This window comes from Oncorhynchus gorbuscha, linkage group LG06 (assembly GCF_021184085.1).
Source record: "Oncorhynchus gorbuscha isolate QuinsamMale2020 ecotype Even-year linkage group LG06, OgorEven_v1.0, whole genome shotgun sequence".
NCBI classification, from domain to species: Eukaryota; Metazoa; Chordata; class Actinopteri; order Salmoniformes; family Salmonidae; genus Oncorhynchus; species Oncorhynchus gorbuscha.
The window spans coordinates 14,077,900-14,100,089 of record NC_060178.1 but is presented as its reverse complement, the minus strand read 5'-3'; the positions used below and the strand labels follow the sequence as shown (position 1 = coordinate 14,100,089).

General features: G+C 48.5%; 1 protein-coding gene across 6 annotated transcripts in view; it reads right to left on the bottom strand.

Moving 5' to 3' along the window:
* Positions 1-1,121: 1,121 nt before the first annotated feature.
* LOC124037581 (GRAM domain-containing protein 4-like) overlaps positions 1,122-22,190 on the bottom strand; it is a 49,828-nt gene continuing 28,759 nt past the window's right edge. For 3 of the 6 annotated variants that reach the window (XM_046352424.1, XM_046352423.1, XM_046352426.1), the window contains 17 exons: positions 21,479-21,602; positions 16,709-16,788; positions 12,793-12,925; positions 11,656-11,681; positions 11,384-11,475; positions 10,943-11,034; positions 10,794-10,842; positions 10,598-10,669; positions 10,002-10,045; positions 9,795-9,904; positions 8,957-9,111; positions 6,556-6,573; positions 2,677-2,824; positions 2,359-2,452; positions 2,130-2,220; positions 1,943-2,011; positions 1,122-1,773 (listed from right to left, as the gene is read on the bottom strand). In XM_046352424.1, coding sequence (XP_046208380.1) covers positions 1,666-1,773; positions 1,943-2,011; positions 2,130-2,220; positions 2,359-2,452; positions 2,677-2,824; positions 6,556-6,573; positions 8,957-9,111; positions 9,795-9,904; positions 10,002-10,045; positions 10,598-10,669; positions 10,794-10,842; positions 10,943-11,034; positions 11,384-11,475; positions 11,656-11,681; positions 12,793-12,925; positions 16,709-16,788; positions 21,479-21,602 — 1,505 coding nt within the window. In that variant the 3' untranslated portion in view covers positions 1,122-1,665. The remainder of the gene's footprint in view (positions 1,774-1,942; positions 2,012-2,129; positions 2,221-2,358; positions 2,453-2,676; positions 2,825-6,555; positions 6,574-8,956; positions 9,112-9,794; positions 9,905-10,001; positions 10,046-10,597; positions 10,670-10,793; positions 10,843-10,942; positions 11,035-11,383; positions 11,476-11,655; positions 11,682-12,792; positions 12,926-16,708; positions 16,789-21,478; positions 21,603-22,190) is intronic. The other 3 variants (XM_046352428.1, XM_046352427.1, XM_046352425.1) reach the window with 2 other exon arrangements.

Here is a 22,190-nt window from a genome sequence, read left to right as displayed (position 1 = left end):
TAAAAAAAATTTAAGAACGTGTAGTTTCGTGATCCAATGGCAATTTCCGTGAAGTTACACCTCATAATGAATGGAAAGCAAAAAGTAGAGTGCCTCATTGGTTTGAATCCTGGCCTACATCTGTGAGAAGATTAGAGAAGGCTTCATTGAGTGGTTGAACAAGGCAGTGTAGAAAAGGCTTCTGCTTTTTGGAAATAGCTTGTTTTGGTATTGCTTTTACATGTAATCTGGCCAATAAAGTTCTCGCAACACATTCCAAAAAACACTCCATAAAACCTACATAGTTTTACTAAGCCAATTAGGTATATGTAGAATGTCACATATTATAAATCACATACTGATCTACATAATAAACACACTCTAAGGCTTGAGAAATACTATGTCATGTTTATGTGGTGCGTATGAATGCATCATGACTCCCTAACATGTACATGTAAATCCATACCTTTCCTTTAACAAGACACAAATATGTGTGAGAAGGTTATTCCCTACAATATCTTCAGCAATCCCCCGGCTTTTAACTGCCCATCTTTACATTATTCCTGTTCCATCCCTCAAAATAAAGGCTCTTGTTGAAATTCTACTAAAATATCATCAACTGGGACACATGAAGGCTTGAGGTTTTCATAAACGTGAGCACTATTTTTTTAACATAACAAGGCGTGGTTTGTGGTGCACTTGTTAACTGACACTTACAAAATGTGTAGCCTAAGACCTGTGCGAGGCCACCAGTGATATCTATATCAATCAAAATGAATCCTATTAAAGGCAGAAGCGGAGGGCATTCAGTGGAGCAATGGGCACCAATGTGCATGTGATACACACTATGGGAGTGACAGACAATCCTGTCAGACAGACAAGGAGATCCAGCCTCCTGAAACAACACAATAGACGACTAATGTATAACCACACACACACACACACACACACACACACACACACACACACACACACACACACACACACACACACACACACACACACACACACACACACACACACACACACACACACACACACACACACACACACACACACACACACACACACGGCTGCTAAGGGGAGGATGGCTCATAATAATGGCCGGAACGGAGCAAATGGAATGGCATCAAATACCTGGAAACCATGGAAACCATGGAAACCATGGAAACCATGTGTTTGATGTGTTTGACACCATTCCACTGATTCCGCTCCAGTCATTACCACAAGCCCTTCCTCCCCAGTTAAGGTGCCACCAACCTCATGTGACACACTGAAAACTTCAGTACAGAGAAACAGCTAAACAAGAACCAAGTGTGGCTCTATCCCTTGACACAACAGCCTCGACCCAACCAATAGGAGGCAGGAGGCAGCAATGGTGGGCGGGTCCAGGAGTCGTAGTTCCTTAGTTAGACCCAATGAGGAGCTTGAGTCATCAGCGAGAGGATAGAAAGACCTTGGGCTCTATAATGTTGGACGAGGCCTCAGATCAAGTAGATAACATATTCACACGCTAATCTATGTGCCAAGGTTCCCTGGCTTGGTGGAGGAATCCACCACCTTGGCATGGATACTAGCTTAACATATTTTCACATGTAATAAATGGCCAGTGGCTCTCTGTGTACTACATAGCTATGTCTCTGTGTCAGTAAGGAAGTCCCTGGTGAAGGCAGCCATCTTGGTTCGTTAGGTCTCAGGGTTGATGGCTGTAGTCATGGTCACAGTCTTCATGTACTGTGTGAAGATGGCATCATAGGCCTCGTCCCTGTGGATCATGGCACCAAACACCAACGGCTGAGAGAGAGAGAAATAAAGACAGAGGTAGACAAGTAGACAGATGTAGAGTGACAAGCCGAGGGTGGAAGATCACAGATCAACTTATTAATAGTATATTGACCAACAGTACCAGACCTAAATAGAGAGAAAACATGGTCTAAAATAGACTGTCCATAAGTGTCCCTACCTTCTGGGTGGACGGTGTTGCTATGGAGATTCCCATTCCAGACCCAGGCAGTACAGACAACACTTTGTACTGTGGGACACAACATCCACAGATAAACAACATTTACATTCTATTGCAGCAGTACATTTTTAGAAACCAATGAATTGAGACATTGGACAGAAGGTGGAGCAAAGATGAAGACACCCACCTTCTGAATATCAGTGATGTCAATCAGTTTGATGACTTTATTCTTTTTAGAGGAGTTTGACCTGGAGCTTGAGCTTTCAAAGCAAAGGTAACTGGTGGTGGATAGAAAACACATAATAAGCATGAAGAAGTAGGCCAATATAATACACCTGAACACACAAACTAATACAACATGATGCCAAGTGTGATTTCTACATGTGACAGCTAGGTATTGGCAGTAGATGGCTTACTTTTCAGTGACAAAGAGCACCCCATTACGGATGTAGTCAGTGGGACTCTTCCTGTCCCTGTTGATCAAGCAGCATCGCCAGCCATTCTCACACACTGCAAACAAAACCAATCAAGATACACGCAAAAGTCTGCCCCACTGCCAACACACAGTCAATATCAATGGTTTCACAGCTTGCTCTGCCCCAACAGAACACAATAAATAAACACTAAGTTCATCATCGACTATGGAAACAGAGGCAACATGTAACAGGGGAGGAAGCTAGCCAGGCACAATGTAGCTGTCACTGCTGAGGTTTATTCTGCGGCGCTCTACCAACCTGCTAGAGGGCGCTCATCCTCGGATAGATTGAAGACCTCATGGAAAGAACCCTTCTTAGTATTGTAGACCCTGCCAGTCTGTTCCTCTAGACTGATACCGCATGCTAGGCCTGTCCCTAGACTCCCACGAGCTACCGCCGGCTGAATCTAAAAGAGTAACAGAGAGAGAGGAAAGGACAAAGGGAGAGAGGGATGGACGGACGGAGGGAGAGGGATGGACGGACGGAGGGAGAGAGGGATGGACGGACGGAGGGAGAGAGGGATGGACGGACGGAGGGAGAGAGGGATGGACAGACGGAGGGAGAGAGGGATGGACAGACGGAGGGAGGGAGGGAGGGACGGAGGGAGGGAGGGAGAGAGGGATGGACGGAGGGAGGGGAGAGGGAGACGGAGGGATGGAGGGATGGACGGAGGGAGAGAGGGATGGACGGAGGGAGGGAGAGAGGGATGGACGGAGGGAGGGAGGGAGGAGAGAGGGATGGACGGAGGGAGGGAGGGGAGGAGAGGGATGGACGGAGGGAGGGAGGGAGAGGGATGGACGGAGGGAGGGAGGGAGAGGGATGGACGGAGAGAGAGAGGGATGGACGGAGTTAGGGAGGGAGAGAGAGAGGGATGGACGGGTTAGGGAGGGAGAGAGAGAGAGAGAGAGATGGACGGAGGGAGGGAGGGAGAGAGAGAGGGATGGACGGAGGGAGGGAGGGAGAGGGATGGACGGAGGGAGGGAGGGAGAGGGATGGACGGAGAGAGAGAGGGATGGACGGAGTTAGGGAGGGAGAGAGAGAGGGATGGACGGAGTTAGGGAGGGAGAGAGAGAGAGAGAGAGAGAGGGATGGACGGAGGGAGGGAGAGAGAGAGGGATGGGCGGAGGGAGGGAGGGAGAGAGAGAGGGATGGACGGAGGGAGGGAGGGAGGGAGAGAGAGAGGGTTGGACGGAGGGAGGGACGGAGTTAGGGAGAGAGAGAGAGAGAGAGAGAGAGAGAGAGAGGGATGGACGGAGGGAGAGAGAGAGGGATGGACGTAGGGAGGGAGGGAGAGAGCGAGGGATGGACGTAGGGAGGGAGGGAGAGAGCGAGGGATGGACGGGAGGGAGGGAGAGAGCGAGGGATGGACGGAGGGAGGGAGAGAGCGAGGGACGGAGGGAGGGAGGGAGGGAGGAGGAGATGGACGGAGTATGGAGGGAGGGAGAGAGAGAGCGAGGTATGGAGAGAGAGAGAGAGAGAGAGAGAGAGAGAGAGAGAGAGAGAGAGAGAGATGGACGGACGGACGGAGGGAGAGAGGGACGGACGGACGGAGGGAGAGAGGGATGGACGGACGGAGGGAGAGAGGGATGGACGGACGGAGGGAGAGAGGGATGGACGGACGGAGGGAGAGAGGGATGGACGGACGGACGGAGGGGAGAGAGAGGGATGGACGGACGGGAGGGAGAGAGGGATGGACGGAGGGAGGGGAGGAGGGAGGGAGGAGGGATGGACGGACGGATGGACGGAGGGAGGGAGGGAGAGAGGGAGGAGAGGGACGGACGGAGGGAGGGAGGGAGGGAGAGAGGGATGGACAGAGGGGAGGGAGAGGGAGGGAGGGAGGGGGAGCGAGGGATGGACGGAGGGGGAGGGAGCGAGGGATGGACGGAGGGAGGGAGCGAGGGATGGACGGAGGGGGAGGGAGCGAGGGATGGACGGAGGGAGAGGAGAGAGGGATGGGCGAGAGAGGGATGGGGAGGGAGGGAGAGAGGGATGGGCAGAGGGAGGGAGGGAGCGAGGGATGGGCAGAGGGGGGAGGGAGCGAGGGATGGGCAGAGGGAGGGAGGGAGGGAGGAGCGAGGGATGGGCGGAGGGAGGGAGGGAGGGAGGGAGGGAGCAAGAGGGATGGGCGGAGGGAGGGAGCGGAGGGAGGGAGCGAGGGATGGGCGGAGGGAGGGATGGGAGCGAGAGAGGGATGGGCGGAGGGAGGGAGCGAGAGAGGGATGGACGGAGGGAGGGAGGGAGCGAGGGATGGACGGAGGGAGCGAGGGATGGACGGAGGGAGGGAGGGAGCGAGGGATGGACGGAGGGAGGGAGGGAGCGAGGATGGACGGAGGGAGGGAGCGAGGGATGGACGGAGGGAGGGAGCGAGGGATGGACGGAGGGAGGGAGCGAGGGATGGACGGAGGGAGGGAGCGAGGGATGGGCAGAGGGAGGGATGGGGAGGGAGGGAGCGAGGGATGGGCAGAGGGAGGGAGGGAGGGAGAGAGGGATGGGCAGAGGGAGGGAGGGAGGGAGGGAGAGAGGGATGGGCAGAGGGAGGGAGGGAGGGAGAGAGGGATGGGTGGAGGGAGGGAGGGAGGGAGAGAGGGATGGGATGGAGGGAGGGAGGGAGCGAGAGAGGGATGGGCGGAGGGAGGGAGCGAGAGAGGGATGGGCGGAGGGAGGGAGCGAGAGAGGGATGGGCGGAGGGGGAGGGAGCGAGAGAGGGATGGGCGGAGGGAGGGAGCGAGAGAGGGATGGGCGGAGGGAGGGAGCGAGAGAGGGATGGGCGGAGGGGAGGGAGCGAGAGAGGGATGGGCGGAGGGAGGGAGCGAGAGAGGGATGGGCGGAGGGAGGGAGCGAGAGAGGGATGGGCGGAGGGAGGGAGCGAGAGAGGGATGGGCGGAGGGAGGGAGCGAGAGAGGGATGGGCGGAGGGAGGGAGCGAGAGAGGGATGGGTGGAGGGAGGGAGAGGGATGGACGGAGGGAGGGAGAGGGATGGACGGAGGGAGGGAGAGGGATGGACGGAGGGAGGGAGAGGGATGGACGGAGGGAGGGAGAGGGATGGACGGAGGGAGGGAGAGGGATGGACGGAGGAAGAGAGGGCAGCATGTTAGACCAGGAACCAGAAAATTAGCTAAACCCAAGCAGTGCATGTGTATTATAGCAGACTCTCTCAAACCAGCAGCTTGGCTTTGACTTCAGCATCAGTCAAAGCTTACTCAGGTGAGCAGTTGTTTGGGAAGCAGTGTATATTGGCTGGGGTGCTTGTAGAGCGCGTTGGGTGCCTTGCTTATGGGGTTGTGAATGATAGGGTTGTGGTGTGTCTCATGCAAGTCATGAAGCCATGAACTCATACGGGACCATAATCTTTCACAGTAAAGAATGAAACGCGTCAAAAAAGACTGGAAGATAGTGAGACGGGCTTATCATTTTTAGTACATTTCTCCAGAATACCCACACTGGAAAACATAGATAACTATTGATATATATATATATATATAACAACCTTTAATAATTGTATGTGATTTTATGAGAGAGTAGATATGATATTATAGATATTGCACTAGGAACTAAACTTTTGGCACAAACTACAAATACTATTAATGAACCACTATCTTTCCAAAACACATAAGCAGTTTCTACCAGTTACTTCCTCACTACACACAAACACACACACTTTGAATATTGGGTTCCTTCTGAAAGTGTCTGAGAACGGTTCAAACAGTTCCAGTCAAAGTAACTTAGGGCAACCAAAACCTCATGAAGCGGATTGAGAGAATGTCTTCACTATTATTCTACAATGTAGAAAATAGTCAAATAAAGAAAGACTCTTGAATGAGTAGGTGTGTCTAAACCTTTGACTGGTACTGTACATTCAAAACACCATCATGGTAAACTCTTATGAGTTCAACTTTGGTTAATCACGCCAAATATCACTTTCAACAGCACTGTGGTAGATGCATATGTTTAAACTACGGGGCACATTGTGATCCTTCACACTCACAGTTATCCCACAGTTATCATGGCTCTACTACTGAATTCCAAATGGACAAGGGGACCATTTGGAATGCAGCTCATCGCTAATGACACACACACAGGTGATGGTGGCGTACACACAGGCACACAAGAACCAAAGTGCACACTAGGTAGCCCTACCTTTTCATACCCAGAGAGCTGAGAGGGAGAAACAGAAAACTCAGGAGATCAGACATTGACATGAGGGATCCCACAGTCCCAGCTGCTGTGAACAACCACATGAATAGGGAGGAACCGCGACAATGACACACATCAATATGAAGTGGTTGGTTGCACCTTAATTGGGGAGGACAGGCTCGTGTCATGACTGGAGCGGAATAGGTGGAATGGTATCAAATACATGGTTTGATGCCCCTCCATTTACGCCGTTCCAGCCATTATTATGCACCGTCCTCCCCTCAGCAGCCTCCACTGGTGTACACCTATGCACATTAACACTGAGTGGACAAAACATTAAGAACACCGGCTCTTTCCATGACAGACTGACCAGGTGAATCCAGGAGAAAGATATGATCTCTTTGATGTTCCACTTCAATCAGTGTAGAAGAAGGAGAGACAGATTAAAGGATCTTTGAAACTACTGAGACATGTATTGTGTATGTGTGCCATACAGAGGGTGAATGGTCAAGAGAAAAGTTGCCTTTGAAACGGGGTATGCTATTAGGTGTCAGGCGCACCGGTTTGTCAAGAACAACAACATTGCTGGGTTTTTCACGCTCAACAGTGTGTGTATCAAGAATGCTCCACCACCCAAAGGACATTCAGCCAACTTGACACAACTGTGGGAAGCATTGGAGTCAACATGGGCCAGCATCCCTGTGGAACACTTTCCACACCTTGTAGAGCCCAATGATTTGAGGCTGTTCTGAGGGCAAAAGGGGGTGCAACTCAATATTAGGAAAGTGTTCCTGATGTTTTGTACACAATGCTGAAAGATACAGTTGAAGTCGGGAGTTTATATACACCTTAGCCAACGACATTTAAACTCAGTTTTTCACAATTCCTGACATTTAATCCTAGTAAAACATACCCTGTCTTAGGTCAGTAAGGATCAACACTTTATTTTAAGAATGTGAAATAAGAATGTCAGAATAATAGTAGAGAGAATGATTAATTTCAGCTTTTATTACTTTCATCACATTCCCAGTGGGTCAGAAGTTTACATACACTCAATTAGTATCTGGTAGCATTGCCTTTAAATTGTTTAACTTGGGTCAAACGTGTCAGGTCGCCTTCCACCAGCTACCCACAATAAGTTGGGTGAATTTTGGCCCATTCCTCTTAACAGAGCTGGTGTAACTGAGTCAGGTTTGTAGGCCTCCTAGCTCACACACGCTTTTTCAGTTCTGCCCACACATTTCTACAGGATTGAGGTCAGGGCTTTATGATGGCCACTCCAATACCTGAACTTTGTTGTCATTAAGCCATAACTTTGGAAGTATGCTTAGGGTCATTGTCCATTTGAAGACACATTTGCGAACAAGCTTTTAACTTCCTGACTGATGTCTTGAGATGTTGCTTCAAAATATCAACATCTAAAGAAAAGCACACCCACAACATGATGCTGCCAACCCGTGCTTCATGGTTGGGATGGTGATCTTCGGCTTACAAGCCACCCCTTTTTCCTTCAAACATAACGATGGTCATTATGGCAAAACAGTTCTATTTTTGTTTCATCATACCAGAAAACATTTCTCCAAAAAGTATGATGTTTGTCCTCATCTGCAGTTGCAAACCGTAGTCTTGCTTTTTTTTACGGTGGTTTTGGAGCAGTGGCTTCTTCCTTTCTGAGCGGCCTTTCAGGTTATGTCGATATAGGACTTGTTTTACTGTGGATATAGATACTTTTGTACCGGTTTCCTCCAGCATCTTCACAAGGTCTTTTGCTGTTGTCCTGGGATTGATTTGCACTTTTCGCACCAAAGCACATTCATCTCTAGGAGACAGAAAGCGTCTCCTTCCTGAGCGGTATGTTGGCTGCGTGGTCCCATGGTGTTTATACTTGCATACTATTGTTTGTACAGATGAATGTGTGACCTTCAGGCATTTGGAGGTTTATAACTAGTCTTCTGAGGTCTTGGCTGATTTCTTTTGATTTTACCATGATGTCAAGCAAAGAGGCACTGTGTTTTAAGGTAGGCCTTGAAAAACATCAACAGGTACACCTTCAATTGCCTCAAATTATGTTAATTAGCCTATTAGAAGCTTCTAAAGCCATGACTTAATTTTCTGGAATTTTCCAAGCTGTTTAAAGGCACAATCACCTTAGTGTGTGTAAACTTCTGACCCACTGTAATTGTGATACAGTCAATTAATCTGTCTGTAAACAATTGTTGGAAAAAATAATTTTGTCTTGGACAAAGTAGGTGTCCTAACCGACTTGCCAAAACTATAGTTTGTTAACAAGACATTTGTGGAATGTTTGAAAAACAAGTTTTAATGACTCCAACCTATGTGTATGTAAACTTCCGACCTCAACTGTACATGTATTACATATAACAGTATAGAGTCTGAGACATACCCGTCTGGACAGTGTGGCACCCCCACGCTCCTTCAGCTGGGGGTCTGTGGGCAGGCTGGTCCAGATGATGTGGGGCGTGTCATACTTGTCCCTTAGCTTGGGACAGCTCCTAAACAGGAAGTCGATGATGAAGAACTTGATCCCTGCATACAGCCCTGGAGAGGTGGCACAAGGAAAAGGGATGAGAGGTGGCACAAGGAAAAGGGATGAGAGGTGGCACAAGGAAAAGGGATGAGAGGTGGCACAAGGAAAAGGGATGAGAGGTGGCACAAGGAAAAGGGATGAGAGGTGGCACAAGGAAAAGGGATGAGAGGTGGCACAAGGAAAAGGGATGAGAGGTGGCACAAGGAAAAGGGATGAGAGGTGGCACAAGGAAAAGGGATGAGAGGTGGCACAAGGAAAAGGGATGAGAGGTGGCACAAGGAAAAGGGATGAGAGGTGGCACAAGGAAAAGGGATGAGAGGAGAGATCCTCGTGATCCATGGAGGTGTCTCTCCATTCATCTTTTTTTTCCTGTACTTTTCTCAGTGCTTGGGGCCATCACTGGGTAGGTATAGTGGCAAGTCAATCGAATGTATTTACAGATACCCATCCTAAAACCACCAAAGAGCAAGCAATACAGAAGCATGGAAAAACTCCCTAGAAAGACCGGAACCTAGAACGAAACCTAGAGAGGAACCAGGCTCTGAGCGGTCCTCTTCTGGCTGTGCCAGGTAGAGATTTAAGAGTACATTATTCAAGAAGTTCAAACATTAACAGATGACCAGCAGGGTCAGACAATAACCATGGAGGATGTTCTGATCTCAGGTCATGCGAGGGTTTTACATATTGTACCAACCCATCATGAAGCCCATGAGTTTGTAGGGTAGGAGACAGGAGCAGATGAAGGCCACCCACAGACCGATGTAGAGCTTCTGAGTGATCTCAGGATGCACCCACATGAACAGGCTGAAACACAGGGGCACACAAGGATACAAAGTGTGAAACAAGTTGGTTAACAACCTTAAATAAACTGGAAAAACACACACACACACACGTCACTCACTTCTTTATTTTCTCCAGGACATCTGCCATCTTTCCAAATAGATTCTGTGAAGAACACACACATTTGTGAAAACAGCACACCAGCTTAAGAGAGCAACACCTCACATCACAAAGTAGATGTCATCTTCTTCTTCTTTTTTCTCTCTACCCTATTTCGATCATGTCTCATCGCTGCAACTCCCTAAAGGGCTCGGGAGGTTGAGGCATGCATCCTCTGAAACATGACCCGCCAAACCGTGCTTCTTAACACCAGTCTGCTTAAACCGGAAGCCAGCAGCAACAATGTGTCGGAGGAAACACTGTTCACCTGACGACAGAGGTCAGTCTGCAGGCGCCCTGCCCGCCACAAGGAGTCGATAGAGTGCGATGAGACAAGCAAAGCCCCCCGGCCAAACCTAACCCGGACAACACCGGGCCAATTGTGCACCACCCTATGGGACTCCCGATCACGGCCGGTTGTGATACAGCCCGGGAACAAACCAGGGTCTGTAGTGACGCCTCTAACACGGCAATGCAGAACCTTAGACCGCTGCGCCACTCGGGAGCCCATCTCTCGCCCTTTCTAAATCAAAAGGTGAAGACATGATCACAGCTCACCTGTGCTTTTTGAGCAACATCAAGAACTAACTGGAACTTCTCTGAAACAGTCAGATCCTCCTTTGGTGGATCCTGGGAAAAGAGGAAAGTTACATCCAAAACTATTCCCCCCCAAAGCAGGTATTGTTCTGGTAACACCCAGTGCCCCCAAATTGGACCCCCTTCCCAAAAGAGGTTTACATCATACACTTCTTACCGCAGGTTCAGAGATCTCCGGCACAATACTCCACTGGATCCTCCAACCTCTGAGAAGAAAGCGGAGAGAAACATGTTTGACTCATTTCACAAGCAAGTTAATTGTTCCACTGGACAATAGGTGATGCACATTGCAAAGAGGTAAGCTACCTGGAAATGAGGTAATTCAAGGACAGCCTGAGAATGGCTAGGAAGAGAAACAAGGGGATGGCCCAACCGTGCCACGCTGCATTCACATAGATCTGTGGAAAACAGAGAGGGAGTGGGGGAGGGGAGAACAGGTCACACAATCTACCATCGCTAGTCTATAACCCATACCAAGTATGGTCATCTTGTTACTATGCAATAGATATTATATACTGTACTCATGCAGATGCCAATAAAGAGAAACATTTTTATGTAAATCTATAAACAAAAATATATATATACATATACACACACACACACACACACACACACACACACACACACACACACACACACACACACACACACACACACACACACACACACACACACACACACACACGATATTGATCTTCATTGCTGGGATCTTTCATACGCTGTGATAGTGTGTGTGTGCACACTCACAATGAAGGCAAAGGTTGACGTATACACGGAGTGCCAGCTGGATAAGGCAAAAAGGTTCCTCTTGAAGTTAGTGACAGGTTTGGCACCTCGCTCTACAGAGGAATACAAAGTATTGACCATTAAAGCACAATCAGAGACTGAGACAAAAATCCATTTATTATTACAAACACATTTTTCATATTCCGATTCTGATTATATTTCAGAATATTCATCAAGATACCCCTGACAGAGTGTGATTGTTACATTTTGTCCACTAAATGTACAGTACTTACTGAGTCGTCTCATGTTTTCAGTCAATCTGAGGACAGGGGACAAGAGAAAGGAGTTTGATTCAACTAGAACTCTGCATGACAAAAGCATAAACAATGTAAGACAAGCACAAACAGAACTAGATATGTTTTGGTGGAGAAAAAGTACAAAATAATCTTGCTGCATTTAGGCATCATTCATGATAAAGTATGTGGTGCCTGGAAGAATCTCTAGTCTCAGAAGGTATTTTTGTCTGCCTCTCTATCCCATCTCCCCATCTCTTTCAGCTTCCAAAACCAACATCAAGGCCATTTCAACTGGTGCACAGTGAATGCTCCTTCCTTCTCTTCCCTCCCTCCCTCTCTACCCTCTAATATGTACTTGGATAAAGTTACAGCCAGGATAGTCTGAGTCAGGCCACCCATGACTCCACAGGCATGGTGAACACAGTGTTCTCTCCCTCTCTTCCTTCTCTCTTTCTCTCACCCCTCTGTCTATTGTACTTGTATTCAGTACGAATCCCCATGACTCCAGTCTACGTCATTCAGGAGAGGACTGAGAATTGGAGAAAGAACCGGAGCCCTAAAAACTGACACCGGGCCAGTTGGTGCAGTTCCACTCAACAAGGTCACTGTATAAAACTGTGTAGGGAGAGCTGATCCTTAATCAGTCCTAAAAGGCGAAGAACAAAAAAAAGGCCAGCTGCAATGCCCTCAACCCACCACCAGGAGTCAGACAATCCTCCCACTTCCATAACACCATGGTTACAACCTCTGCTGTGCTGAAAGCCCTGGGATTGGCTGTAGGTTATAATATTAGGCCAATCAGACATCAGGGTGAGCTCATGAGGACAGTAGTTCCCATCATGACTGGCTACTTTATGGTGGGTGCTGATGAATAGCATGCTGACAGACTCTAGGCCCATTACAAAGTCATCAGTTTTATGACCCTTCTCTAAGCAGCATGTACTGTGTCCTTTGAGCCGGTTAACCTGATGACTACAGTGGCTGGCTGGTCGTCCACGCTGATCAAACAAGAGGAGAGAGGCCGAGGGGAGCAATTACAGAGGAAATGATGAAGTCAGAATCTAGAGTACATCATTTCTCAATCGGAAAGCATTGGTTGTCTGAGGTCGTTGTGGTTATGGGGTCAGTTCTCACCTCTTAGCGCTTAGCGGCTCCTCTGGCTCCACCGTGTTCACCTCCGGCTGGAAGCGGAAGTCCTCGATGTACGTTCCAAACCGGTCGTACAGCCAAGTCTGCAGCCACGAGTACATGGTCTCCTTCTGCTTGTCTGCAGAGGAACCGATTGGATATTGTTAGACCGTTTTGTTTTGTTGAATCAAGTCTGTTAGAGCTGGGTTGCAACAAAAGCTAAGTTACCACACCCACTGTGTTATTTTGGTCAGGCCTAAGTTACCACACCCACTGTGTTATTTTGGTCAGGCCTAAGTTACCACACCCACTGTGTTATTTTGGTCAGGCCTAAGTTACCACACCCACGGTGTTGTTTTGGTCAGGCCTAAGTTACCACACCCACAGTGTTATTTTGGTCAGGCCTAAGTTACCACACCCACAGTGTTATTTTGGTCAGGCCTAAGTTACCACACCCACTGTGTTATTTTGGTCAGGCCTAAGTTACCACACCCACTGTGTTATTTTGGTCAGGCCTAAGTTACCACACCCACTGTGTTATTTTGGTCAGGCCTAAGTTACCACACCCACTGTGTTATTTTGGTCAGGCCTAAGTTACCACACCCACGGTGTTATTTTGGTCAGGCCTAAGTTACCACACCCACGATGTTATTTTGGTCAGGCCTAAGTTAGCACACCCACGGTGTTATTTTGGTCAGGCCTAAATTACCACACCCACGGTGTTATTTTGGTCAGGCCTAAGTTACCACACTACTGTTATTTTGGTCAGGCCGAAGTGATTTCAGTTACATCAGTATTTCTTAATCTGCATCAAAGTGTATCCGAACACCCTTCTCTCTCACCACATGCTGAATTATCACTAGTGCACGTCTCTGGAACCAATTAACTAACAGCTCTCTACCAGACACCTCATTCAAACGAATAGCAGCCCGACATCACACCCAATTAAAATAGACAACACTGCTTATTCCCCTTAGACACCTCACATGTGTACCATTAAAATCTGCACCACAGCCTCCCTGTTTGGAATATAGAAGAATTAAGAGTGGCTGAGTGGACGAGCAATGTGGTGGTCAGTCTTCCTACAGTAGGCAGACGGGTAGCCTCCCAACTCCCACAATGTTAACATCGGTCTGGGATTTCCAAGACTATGGTGGTGGGTTTTGGAGGGAGAGTCATGACAAACGGTTAAAGTGTTTACGTCTGAGGTCAAGCATAAGGCCGCACACTGAATTCTTACATCTGAAAATACACTGAACAAAAATATAAATGCAACATGTAGAGTGTTGGACCCATGTTTCATGGTCTTAAATAACAGATCCTAGAATTGTTCCATATGCACAAAAAGCTTTTTTTCTTTCAAATTGTATACACAAATTTGCTTAAATCCCTGTTAATGAGCATTTCTCCTTCTCCAAGATAATCCAGCCACCTGACAGGTGTGGCATATCAACAACCTGATTAAACATCATGATCATTACACAGGTGCACCTTGTGCTAGGGACAAAAGGTCACTAAAATGTTCAGTTTTGTCTCAACACACTGCCACAGATGTCTCAAGTTGAGGGAGCATGCAATTGGCATGTTGACTGCAGGATTGTCCACAAGAGCTGTTGGCAGAGAACTGAATGTTAATTTCTCAACCATAAGCCAACTCCAATGTCGTTTTAGAAAATTTGGCAATACGTCCAACCGCAGACCATGTGTATAGTGTTGTGTGGGTGAGTAGTTTGCTGATGTCAACTTTGTGAACAGAGTGCCCCATGGTGGTGGTGGTGGTGGGGTTATGGTATGGTGTTTGCTGATGTCAACGTTGTGAACATGGTGCCCCATGGTGGTGGTGGTGGGGTTATAGTATGGTGTTTGCTGATGTCAACGTTGTGAACAGAGTACCCCATGGTGGTGGTGGTGGTGGTGGGGTTATGGTATGGTGTTTGCTGATGTCAACGTTGTGAACAGAGTACCCCATGGTGGTGGTGGTGGTGGTGGGGTTATGGTATGGTGTTTGCTGATGTCAACGTTGTGAACAGAGTACCCCATGGTGGTGGTGGTGGTGGTGGGGTTATGGTATGGTGTTTGCTGATGTCAACGTTGTGAACAGAGTACCCCATGGTGGTGGTGGTGGTGGTGGGGTTATGGTATGGTGTTTGCTGATGTCAACGTTGTGAACAGAGTGACCCATGGTGGTGGTGGTGGTGGTGGGGTTATGGTATGGTGTTTGCTGATGTCAACGTTGTGAACAGAGTGCCCCATGGTGGTGGTGGTGGTGGGGTTATGGTATGGTGTTTGCTGATGTCAACGTTGTGAACAGAGTGCCCCATGGTGGTGGTGGTGGGGTTATGGTATGGGGAGGCATAAGCTACTGACAATGAACACAGCAGATCTATGGCAATTTGAATGCACAGAGATACGGTTACGAGAGGCTGAGGTCCATTGTCGTGCCATTCGTCAGCCGCCATGACATGTTTCAGCATGATAATGCACGGCCCCATGTCTCAAGGATCTGTACACCATTCCTGGAAGCTGAAAGTGCCCCAGTTCTTCCATGACCTGCATTCTCACCAGACATGTCACCCATTGAGCATGTATTGGATGCTCTGGATCGACGTGTACGACAGCGTGTTCCAGTTCCCGCCAATATCCAGCAACTTCATAAAATCTTTAAAATGATTGCATGTTGTGTTTATCAGACAAAGGCATAACATAGGATGGCATCGTAGCGTCTGTCAATATGGAATGCGACGAATAACAAGGAAGTTTGTTCCCGAGACCCCAAAAGATTGTCACCGATCATTTGGACAAGTCACAATTTCTCAGGTGTTCACATCTTTAGTTTTAGAAATGGGACATTTGGCCCATGCTTCGGCTGAGGGTCTCTGTTTCAGGTGGTGGAGACTTTGCTAGTGTCATTAGTATCTTATCTCATAATCTAACCTGACGCAATTACGCCAGATTTCTGTTCTGGGTTTCCGAGAATAGCAAATACCTGAATAGGTTGTCTGACAAGAAAAGTAAGCAACCATTGTAATTGGGGCTTTCAGGTAAATGTCATTTCTAGGGCAGTCCCAGACAGTCCCAGACATTCTCCATACGGTGAAACATCTTATTCACTACAACGTTTTAAAAAGCTACAGCTTGCAGTAGGCCTACATGCATTTTTATGAACCATACTAGCCTATTTCTTGTGGGGCAGGGACAATACCTACTTAAGGACTTAAAGCAGCCACTAGAAGTACAAAGAAAGCCTCATTTGAAAACCAGGCTGACTGAATTAAGTGGAGAACCCTGGTGTGAGAAAATCTGGATTTGAGCATGGCCACAGGGCAAAAGGCAAATGCTCCACAGCCACATTCATACACCTTATAGAAATGTGTGACATTCCCTACAGAGAGAGAGAGAGAGGGATGCAATTCATCACACATTCCTCTTCCTCCTGTCCCCACACCTTCACTGGAGCACTCCCACTTACACACACTTCCTGTTTGTGCTGCGTGTTGCACACACACACCAGCGTAAGTGACACACACACACACACACACACACACACACACACACACACACACACACACACACACACACACACACACACACACACACACACACACACACACGAGAGATTGTTTTTTGATGGTTAGTGAGCAGAGGCTAAGAAAAGCACATCGCTTCAACTGTAACTCCCACACAGAGAAGCCGATCCCTGACATTCAGAGAGCTGAAAAGATGAGACGAGTCACTCCTTCAACTCTTCTCCATTCCGAGGCCTTATTAGACAGGTCAGGTGAATTTGAAAAGGTGAGGGAGGTGGAGTGTTAAGGCGCTGGTGGCCTCTGTCTGATGACAGACATTCTAAAGATTTGTGAATGAGCTCGTCGGTCATGATTCTAATAACCTGTGCGTATCTTTAGCTGTCTACAGTATATACCCGATTCTGGCTGACCTGTACTGTTGGCTGTGGGAGCTGCAGGTGTTGCTCTGGGTGGCTGTGGTGCGGAATCTTCTGATCTAGGAACAGGAGAGACAAAGCATTAGTAGTAGGTAGAGCATTAACCATGGCTTCAGAAAAACACATTACCTTATTGAGACATTATTGTGCCAGACAAGTGAATGCAAAATGATTCATAACAATATTGGTTTCACTTATCAGTGATCACAAAAGAAAATAAATGAGACGTCATCTTAACCTTTTTTTCTAGCCTTCAAAGGATTGACACAGAGGGATTTCTCCACATAAAACAAATTGAGACTTCACAGACACAGATGTGATTTATACTTAGACATATGACATTAGAGACCTTTGGGTTTAGTGTTACAAAGGCTAGGGTATTGAGGGAGTCACTATGTGCATGAATGCTTATTGGCAGCCTGGCTCGGCCTCTTGACATATTTCCAATACCCAACTCAAGGGAGAGGCTCTATTTTTAACAGGGACAAGACATAGAAACCGACACACACACACAGGGACCGACACACACACACAGGGACAGACACACAGGGACCGACCGACCCACACACACACACACACACACACAAACACAGAGACCGACCGACCGACGCACACACACGGGGACCGACCGACACACACACACACACACACAGGGACCGACCAACACATACAGGGGACCGACACACACACACACACACAAACAGGGACCGACCAACACATACAGGGACCGACTGACCCACACACACAGGGACCGACCGACCGACCCACACACACAGGGACCGACCGACCGACCCACACACACAGGGACCGACCGACCGACCCACGCACAGGGACCGGCCGACCCACGCACAGGGACCGGCCGACCCACGCACAGGGACCGGCCGACCCACGCACAGGGACCGGCCGACCCACGCACAGGGACCGGCCGACCCACGCACAGGGACCGGCCGACCCACACATCCACACACACAGGGACCGGACCCACACACACACACACACAGGGACCGAACGACCCACACACACACAGGGACCGAACGACCCACACACACACAGGGACCGAACGACCCACACACACACAGGGACCGAACGACCCACACACACAGGGACCGACCGACCGACAAACACACACACACACACACACACACACACACACACACACACACACACACACACAGGGATCCACAGACCCACACACACACACACACAGGGATCCACAGACCCACACACCCACGCACAGGGACCGACCGACCCACACCCCCACACACACACAGGGACCGACCGACCCACACACACAGGGACCGACCGACCCACACACACAGGGACCGACCGACCGACCCACACACACAGGGACCGACCGACCGACCCACACACACACAGGGACCGACCCACACACACAGGGACCGACCGACCCACACACACACAGGGACCGACCGACACACACACACACACACACACACACACACACACAGGGACCGACCCACACACACACAGGGACCGACCCACACACACACAGGGGACACACAGGGACCGACCCACACACACAGGGACCAGGGACCGACCGACACACACACACACACACACACACACACACACACACACACACGGACCGACCCACACACACACAGGGAACCCACACACACACAGGGACACCCACACACACACAGGGACCCACAGACCCACACACACACACACACAGACCCACACACACACACGGATCCACAGACCCACACACACGGACCGACCCACACACACGGACCGACCGACCCACACACACACACACACACGGACCGACCGACCCACACACACACAGGGACCGACCGACACACACACACACACACACCCACACACACAGGGACCCACACACACACAGGGACCGACCCACACACACACAGGGACCGACCCACACACACACAGGGACCGACCGACACACACACACACACACACACACACACACACACACACACACACGGACCGACCCACACACACACAGGGACCGACCCACACACACACAGGGACCGACCCACACACACACAGGGACCGACCGACACACACACACACACACACACACACGGACCGACCGACCCACACACACACACGGACCGACCACCACACACACAGGGACACGGACCGACCGACCCACACACACACACACACGGGACCGACCCACACACACACAGGGACCGACCGACACACACACACACACACACACACACCGACACACAGGGACCGACCCACACACACACAGGGACCGACCCACACACACACAGGGACCGACCCACACACACACAGGGACCGACCCACACACACACAGGGACCGACCGACACACACACACACACACACACACACACACACACACACACACAGGGACCGACCCACACACACACAGGGACCGACCCACACACACACAGGGACCGACCCACACACACACAGGGACCGACCGACACACACACACACACACACACACACACACACACACACACACACGGACCGACCCACACACACACAGGGACCGACCCCGACACACAGGGACCACCCACACACACAGGGGACCGACACACACACACACACACACACACACACGACCGACCCACACACACACACGGACCGACCGACCGACCCACACACACGGACCGACCCACACACATGGACCGACCGACCCACACACACACACACACACGGACCGACCGACCCACACACACACACGGACACACACACACACACACACACACACACACACACACACACACACACACACACAGACAAATAAACTTTGATTTTGAGTTGAGCGGTTGTAAATCCCGCTCATCGCTCATGGAGCTCCACTAAATACTGTCCACTAAATACTGTCCACTAAATACTGTCCACTAAATACTGTCCACTAAATACCGCTCCACTAAATACCGCTCCACTAAATACTGTCCACTAAATACTGTCCACTAAATACTGTCCACTAAATACTGTCCACTAAATACTGTCCCACTAAATACTGTCCCACTAAATACCGCTCCACTAAATACCGCTCCACTAAATACTGTCCACTAAATACTGTCCACTAAATACTGTCCACTAAATACTGTCCACTAAATACTGTCCACTAAATACTGTCCACTAAATACTGTCCACTAAAGTCCACTAAATACCGCTCCACTAAATACCGCTCCACTAAATACCGCTCCACTAAAATACCGCTCCACTAAATACCGCTCCACTCCACTAAAACTAAACCGCTCCACTCCACTAAATACCGCTCCACTAAATACCGCTCCACTAAATACCGCTCCACTAAATACCGCTCCACTAAATACCGCTCCACTAAATACCGCTCCACTAAATACCGCTCCACTAAATACCGCTCCACTAAATACCGCTCCACTAAATACCGCTCCACTAAATACCGCTCCACTAAATACCGCTCCACTAAATACCGTCCACTAAATACCGCTCCACTAAATACCGTCCACTAAATACAGCTCCTCACTCACAGGAAAATAAACTCCCGCTCTATTCATTAAAAATCCCAATGTAACCATCTATTTTTGTGACTACTTGGACCTACCATTTGGTTTTGAAGTATTGAAACCAAATGAAAAGTATTCTAATAAACATGAAAAGGTGAATGTAAGAAGAGCTCATCATTTCAAATAGGCCACATGTCATATTAAACAGCATATCAACTCTAAATAGGTCAGGAGCCAGACAAGGAGCCTAAGAAAGACCCAAATGAATTATTCAGGCTATATTATTTCTATTATTTCAAGGCTATAGCTTACAAAGAAATACATTGTGACACTAGGCTGGTAAGAAGTCAGGGACATTAAGCGCTCAGCATTTAAAAACATTTTGTTGTATTAAATCATTATGGTCTATAAATTGTGCATATCAGCTGTGACTTATTTAGAATGAAATACACATTAAAAAAAAGCCTTATTAGTCATTTTTGCCTTTGAATCTATTTTTAGAGTCTGTGGCATCAGGCTCATGCGATGATTCCTGGAGAGCCAGTCAGCAGTGGAGAATATCCTCTCTAGGCTTGCAGAGCCACTCGTGATGCTAAACACCCCTTTTGGCCAAGCTTGCCAGGCTGGGTAGGGATGCGTGTTTAAATTATTTATAGGCCTCTAGGTTTGTATAATTCAATCAAAACGGAAAGCTCCTTGAAAGTTGGAATATTCCAGGACTATTGGGACAAAAAAAATCTATTACGGCCGATTGTATAGATAGTAGAACAAAAATGAAGGGAACTTAAGAGAAGAGATTTTATGTTTATAAATAGTTTGGTACATTGACACAATTATCTATTAATTAGCTACCCACCTCGTTCCTTTCTTTAGAAACTGTCTTTTCAGATTCCACAATGATTCTTTAGTGATGGACATTACATCACCGCACTCCCCCACTTGGTCCTCATCTTCGGAAGTCACTTTGATTTTGCACCTGTGTGTTTTATCAGTTTCTTTATGAAAATATTTAGCGAACTCCATGATATTAGCTAAAGCACGGGGCTATAGCAGAACACAAGTAGACTACAAATGCACGCTGGGCCGGGGCATGCCCTGAGCTCATGATGTGAGCACTACTGGAGCGAAATTGGAGCGGGCTAGAAGGCCAACGCTCCAGCCTTTGGAAATCTCGCTCAGTGCTCCAGTCAAAAATCGGGAACGCTCCTCTCACACACACACAGGGGCCGACACACACAGGGGCCGACACACTGAAGCCAGCAGTAGAGAGTCTGCGCACATGCCTCTTACCTCGTTTTGAGAACTTCTAAGTTCAGTTTCTGTTCCAAGTCCAGCCTTTTCGATCTCTCTTTCTCCAGTTCATGTTTCAGTGTCTCTACATTGGTTTCTTCTCGAAGTTTCCTCAATTCCTCCTCTGAAAAACAGAGCAATGAAAGCCCATAAGTTTGGCTCAGCCAACACATATTTCCAACTGTTACCACCTAGGTCTTGGTGAGTCACTGCCACAGGCACCTGTCCAAACTTGTCCATCTTAAGTCACCGATATTGATCAATTAGCACAGTTGATGAGGTTACCGGTGGAATCAGATGTGGTTGGAACTAAAATAAGTACAAGCTGAACTTTAGGAACAGGGTTGCCTAGCCCTTGGAAAAGATGTTTGGCCATAATTATGTTTACAGTCCCCAAATCATTGAGATGTTATTTGACCGAGCAGAGAGGGGGAAAGGAAGATGAAGTAAACCTTGTCTCATTCAGAACCAGTTGTAAGTCATTAAATATGTATGTAGCACAGAGTTCTGCCAGAGAACACCTCAAACCTAATTTATCACTGTAATTGAACTAAGACCGTAGACAGAGTGAAATGTCCTTTTCATAAGGAATGTTCCCCCCATGATCACAGTATAACATGGTTCTCACAGAAAACAATGTTCTCAAGTAGACTCTTTCTCATTCTGTACTTCTGTAATCAGCAAGATAAATCATGATTTGATTGGATTTTAA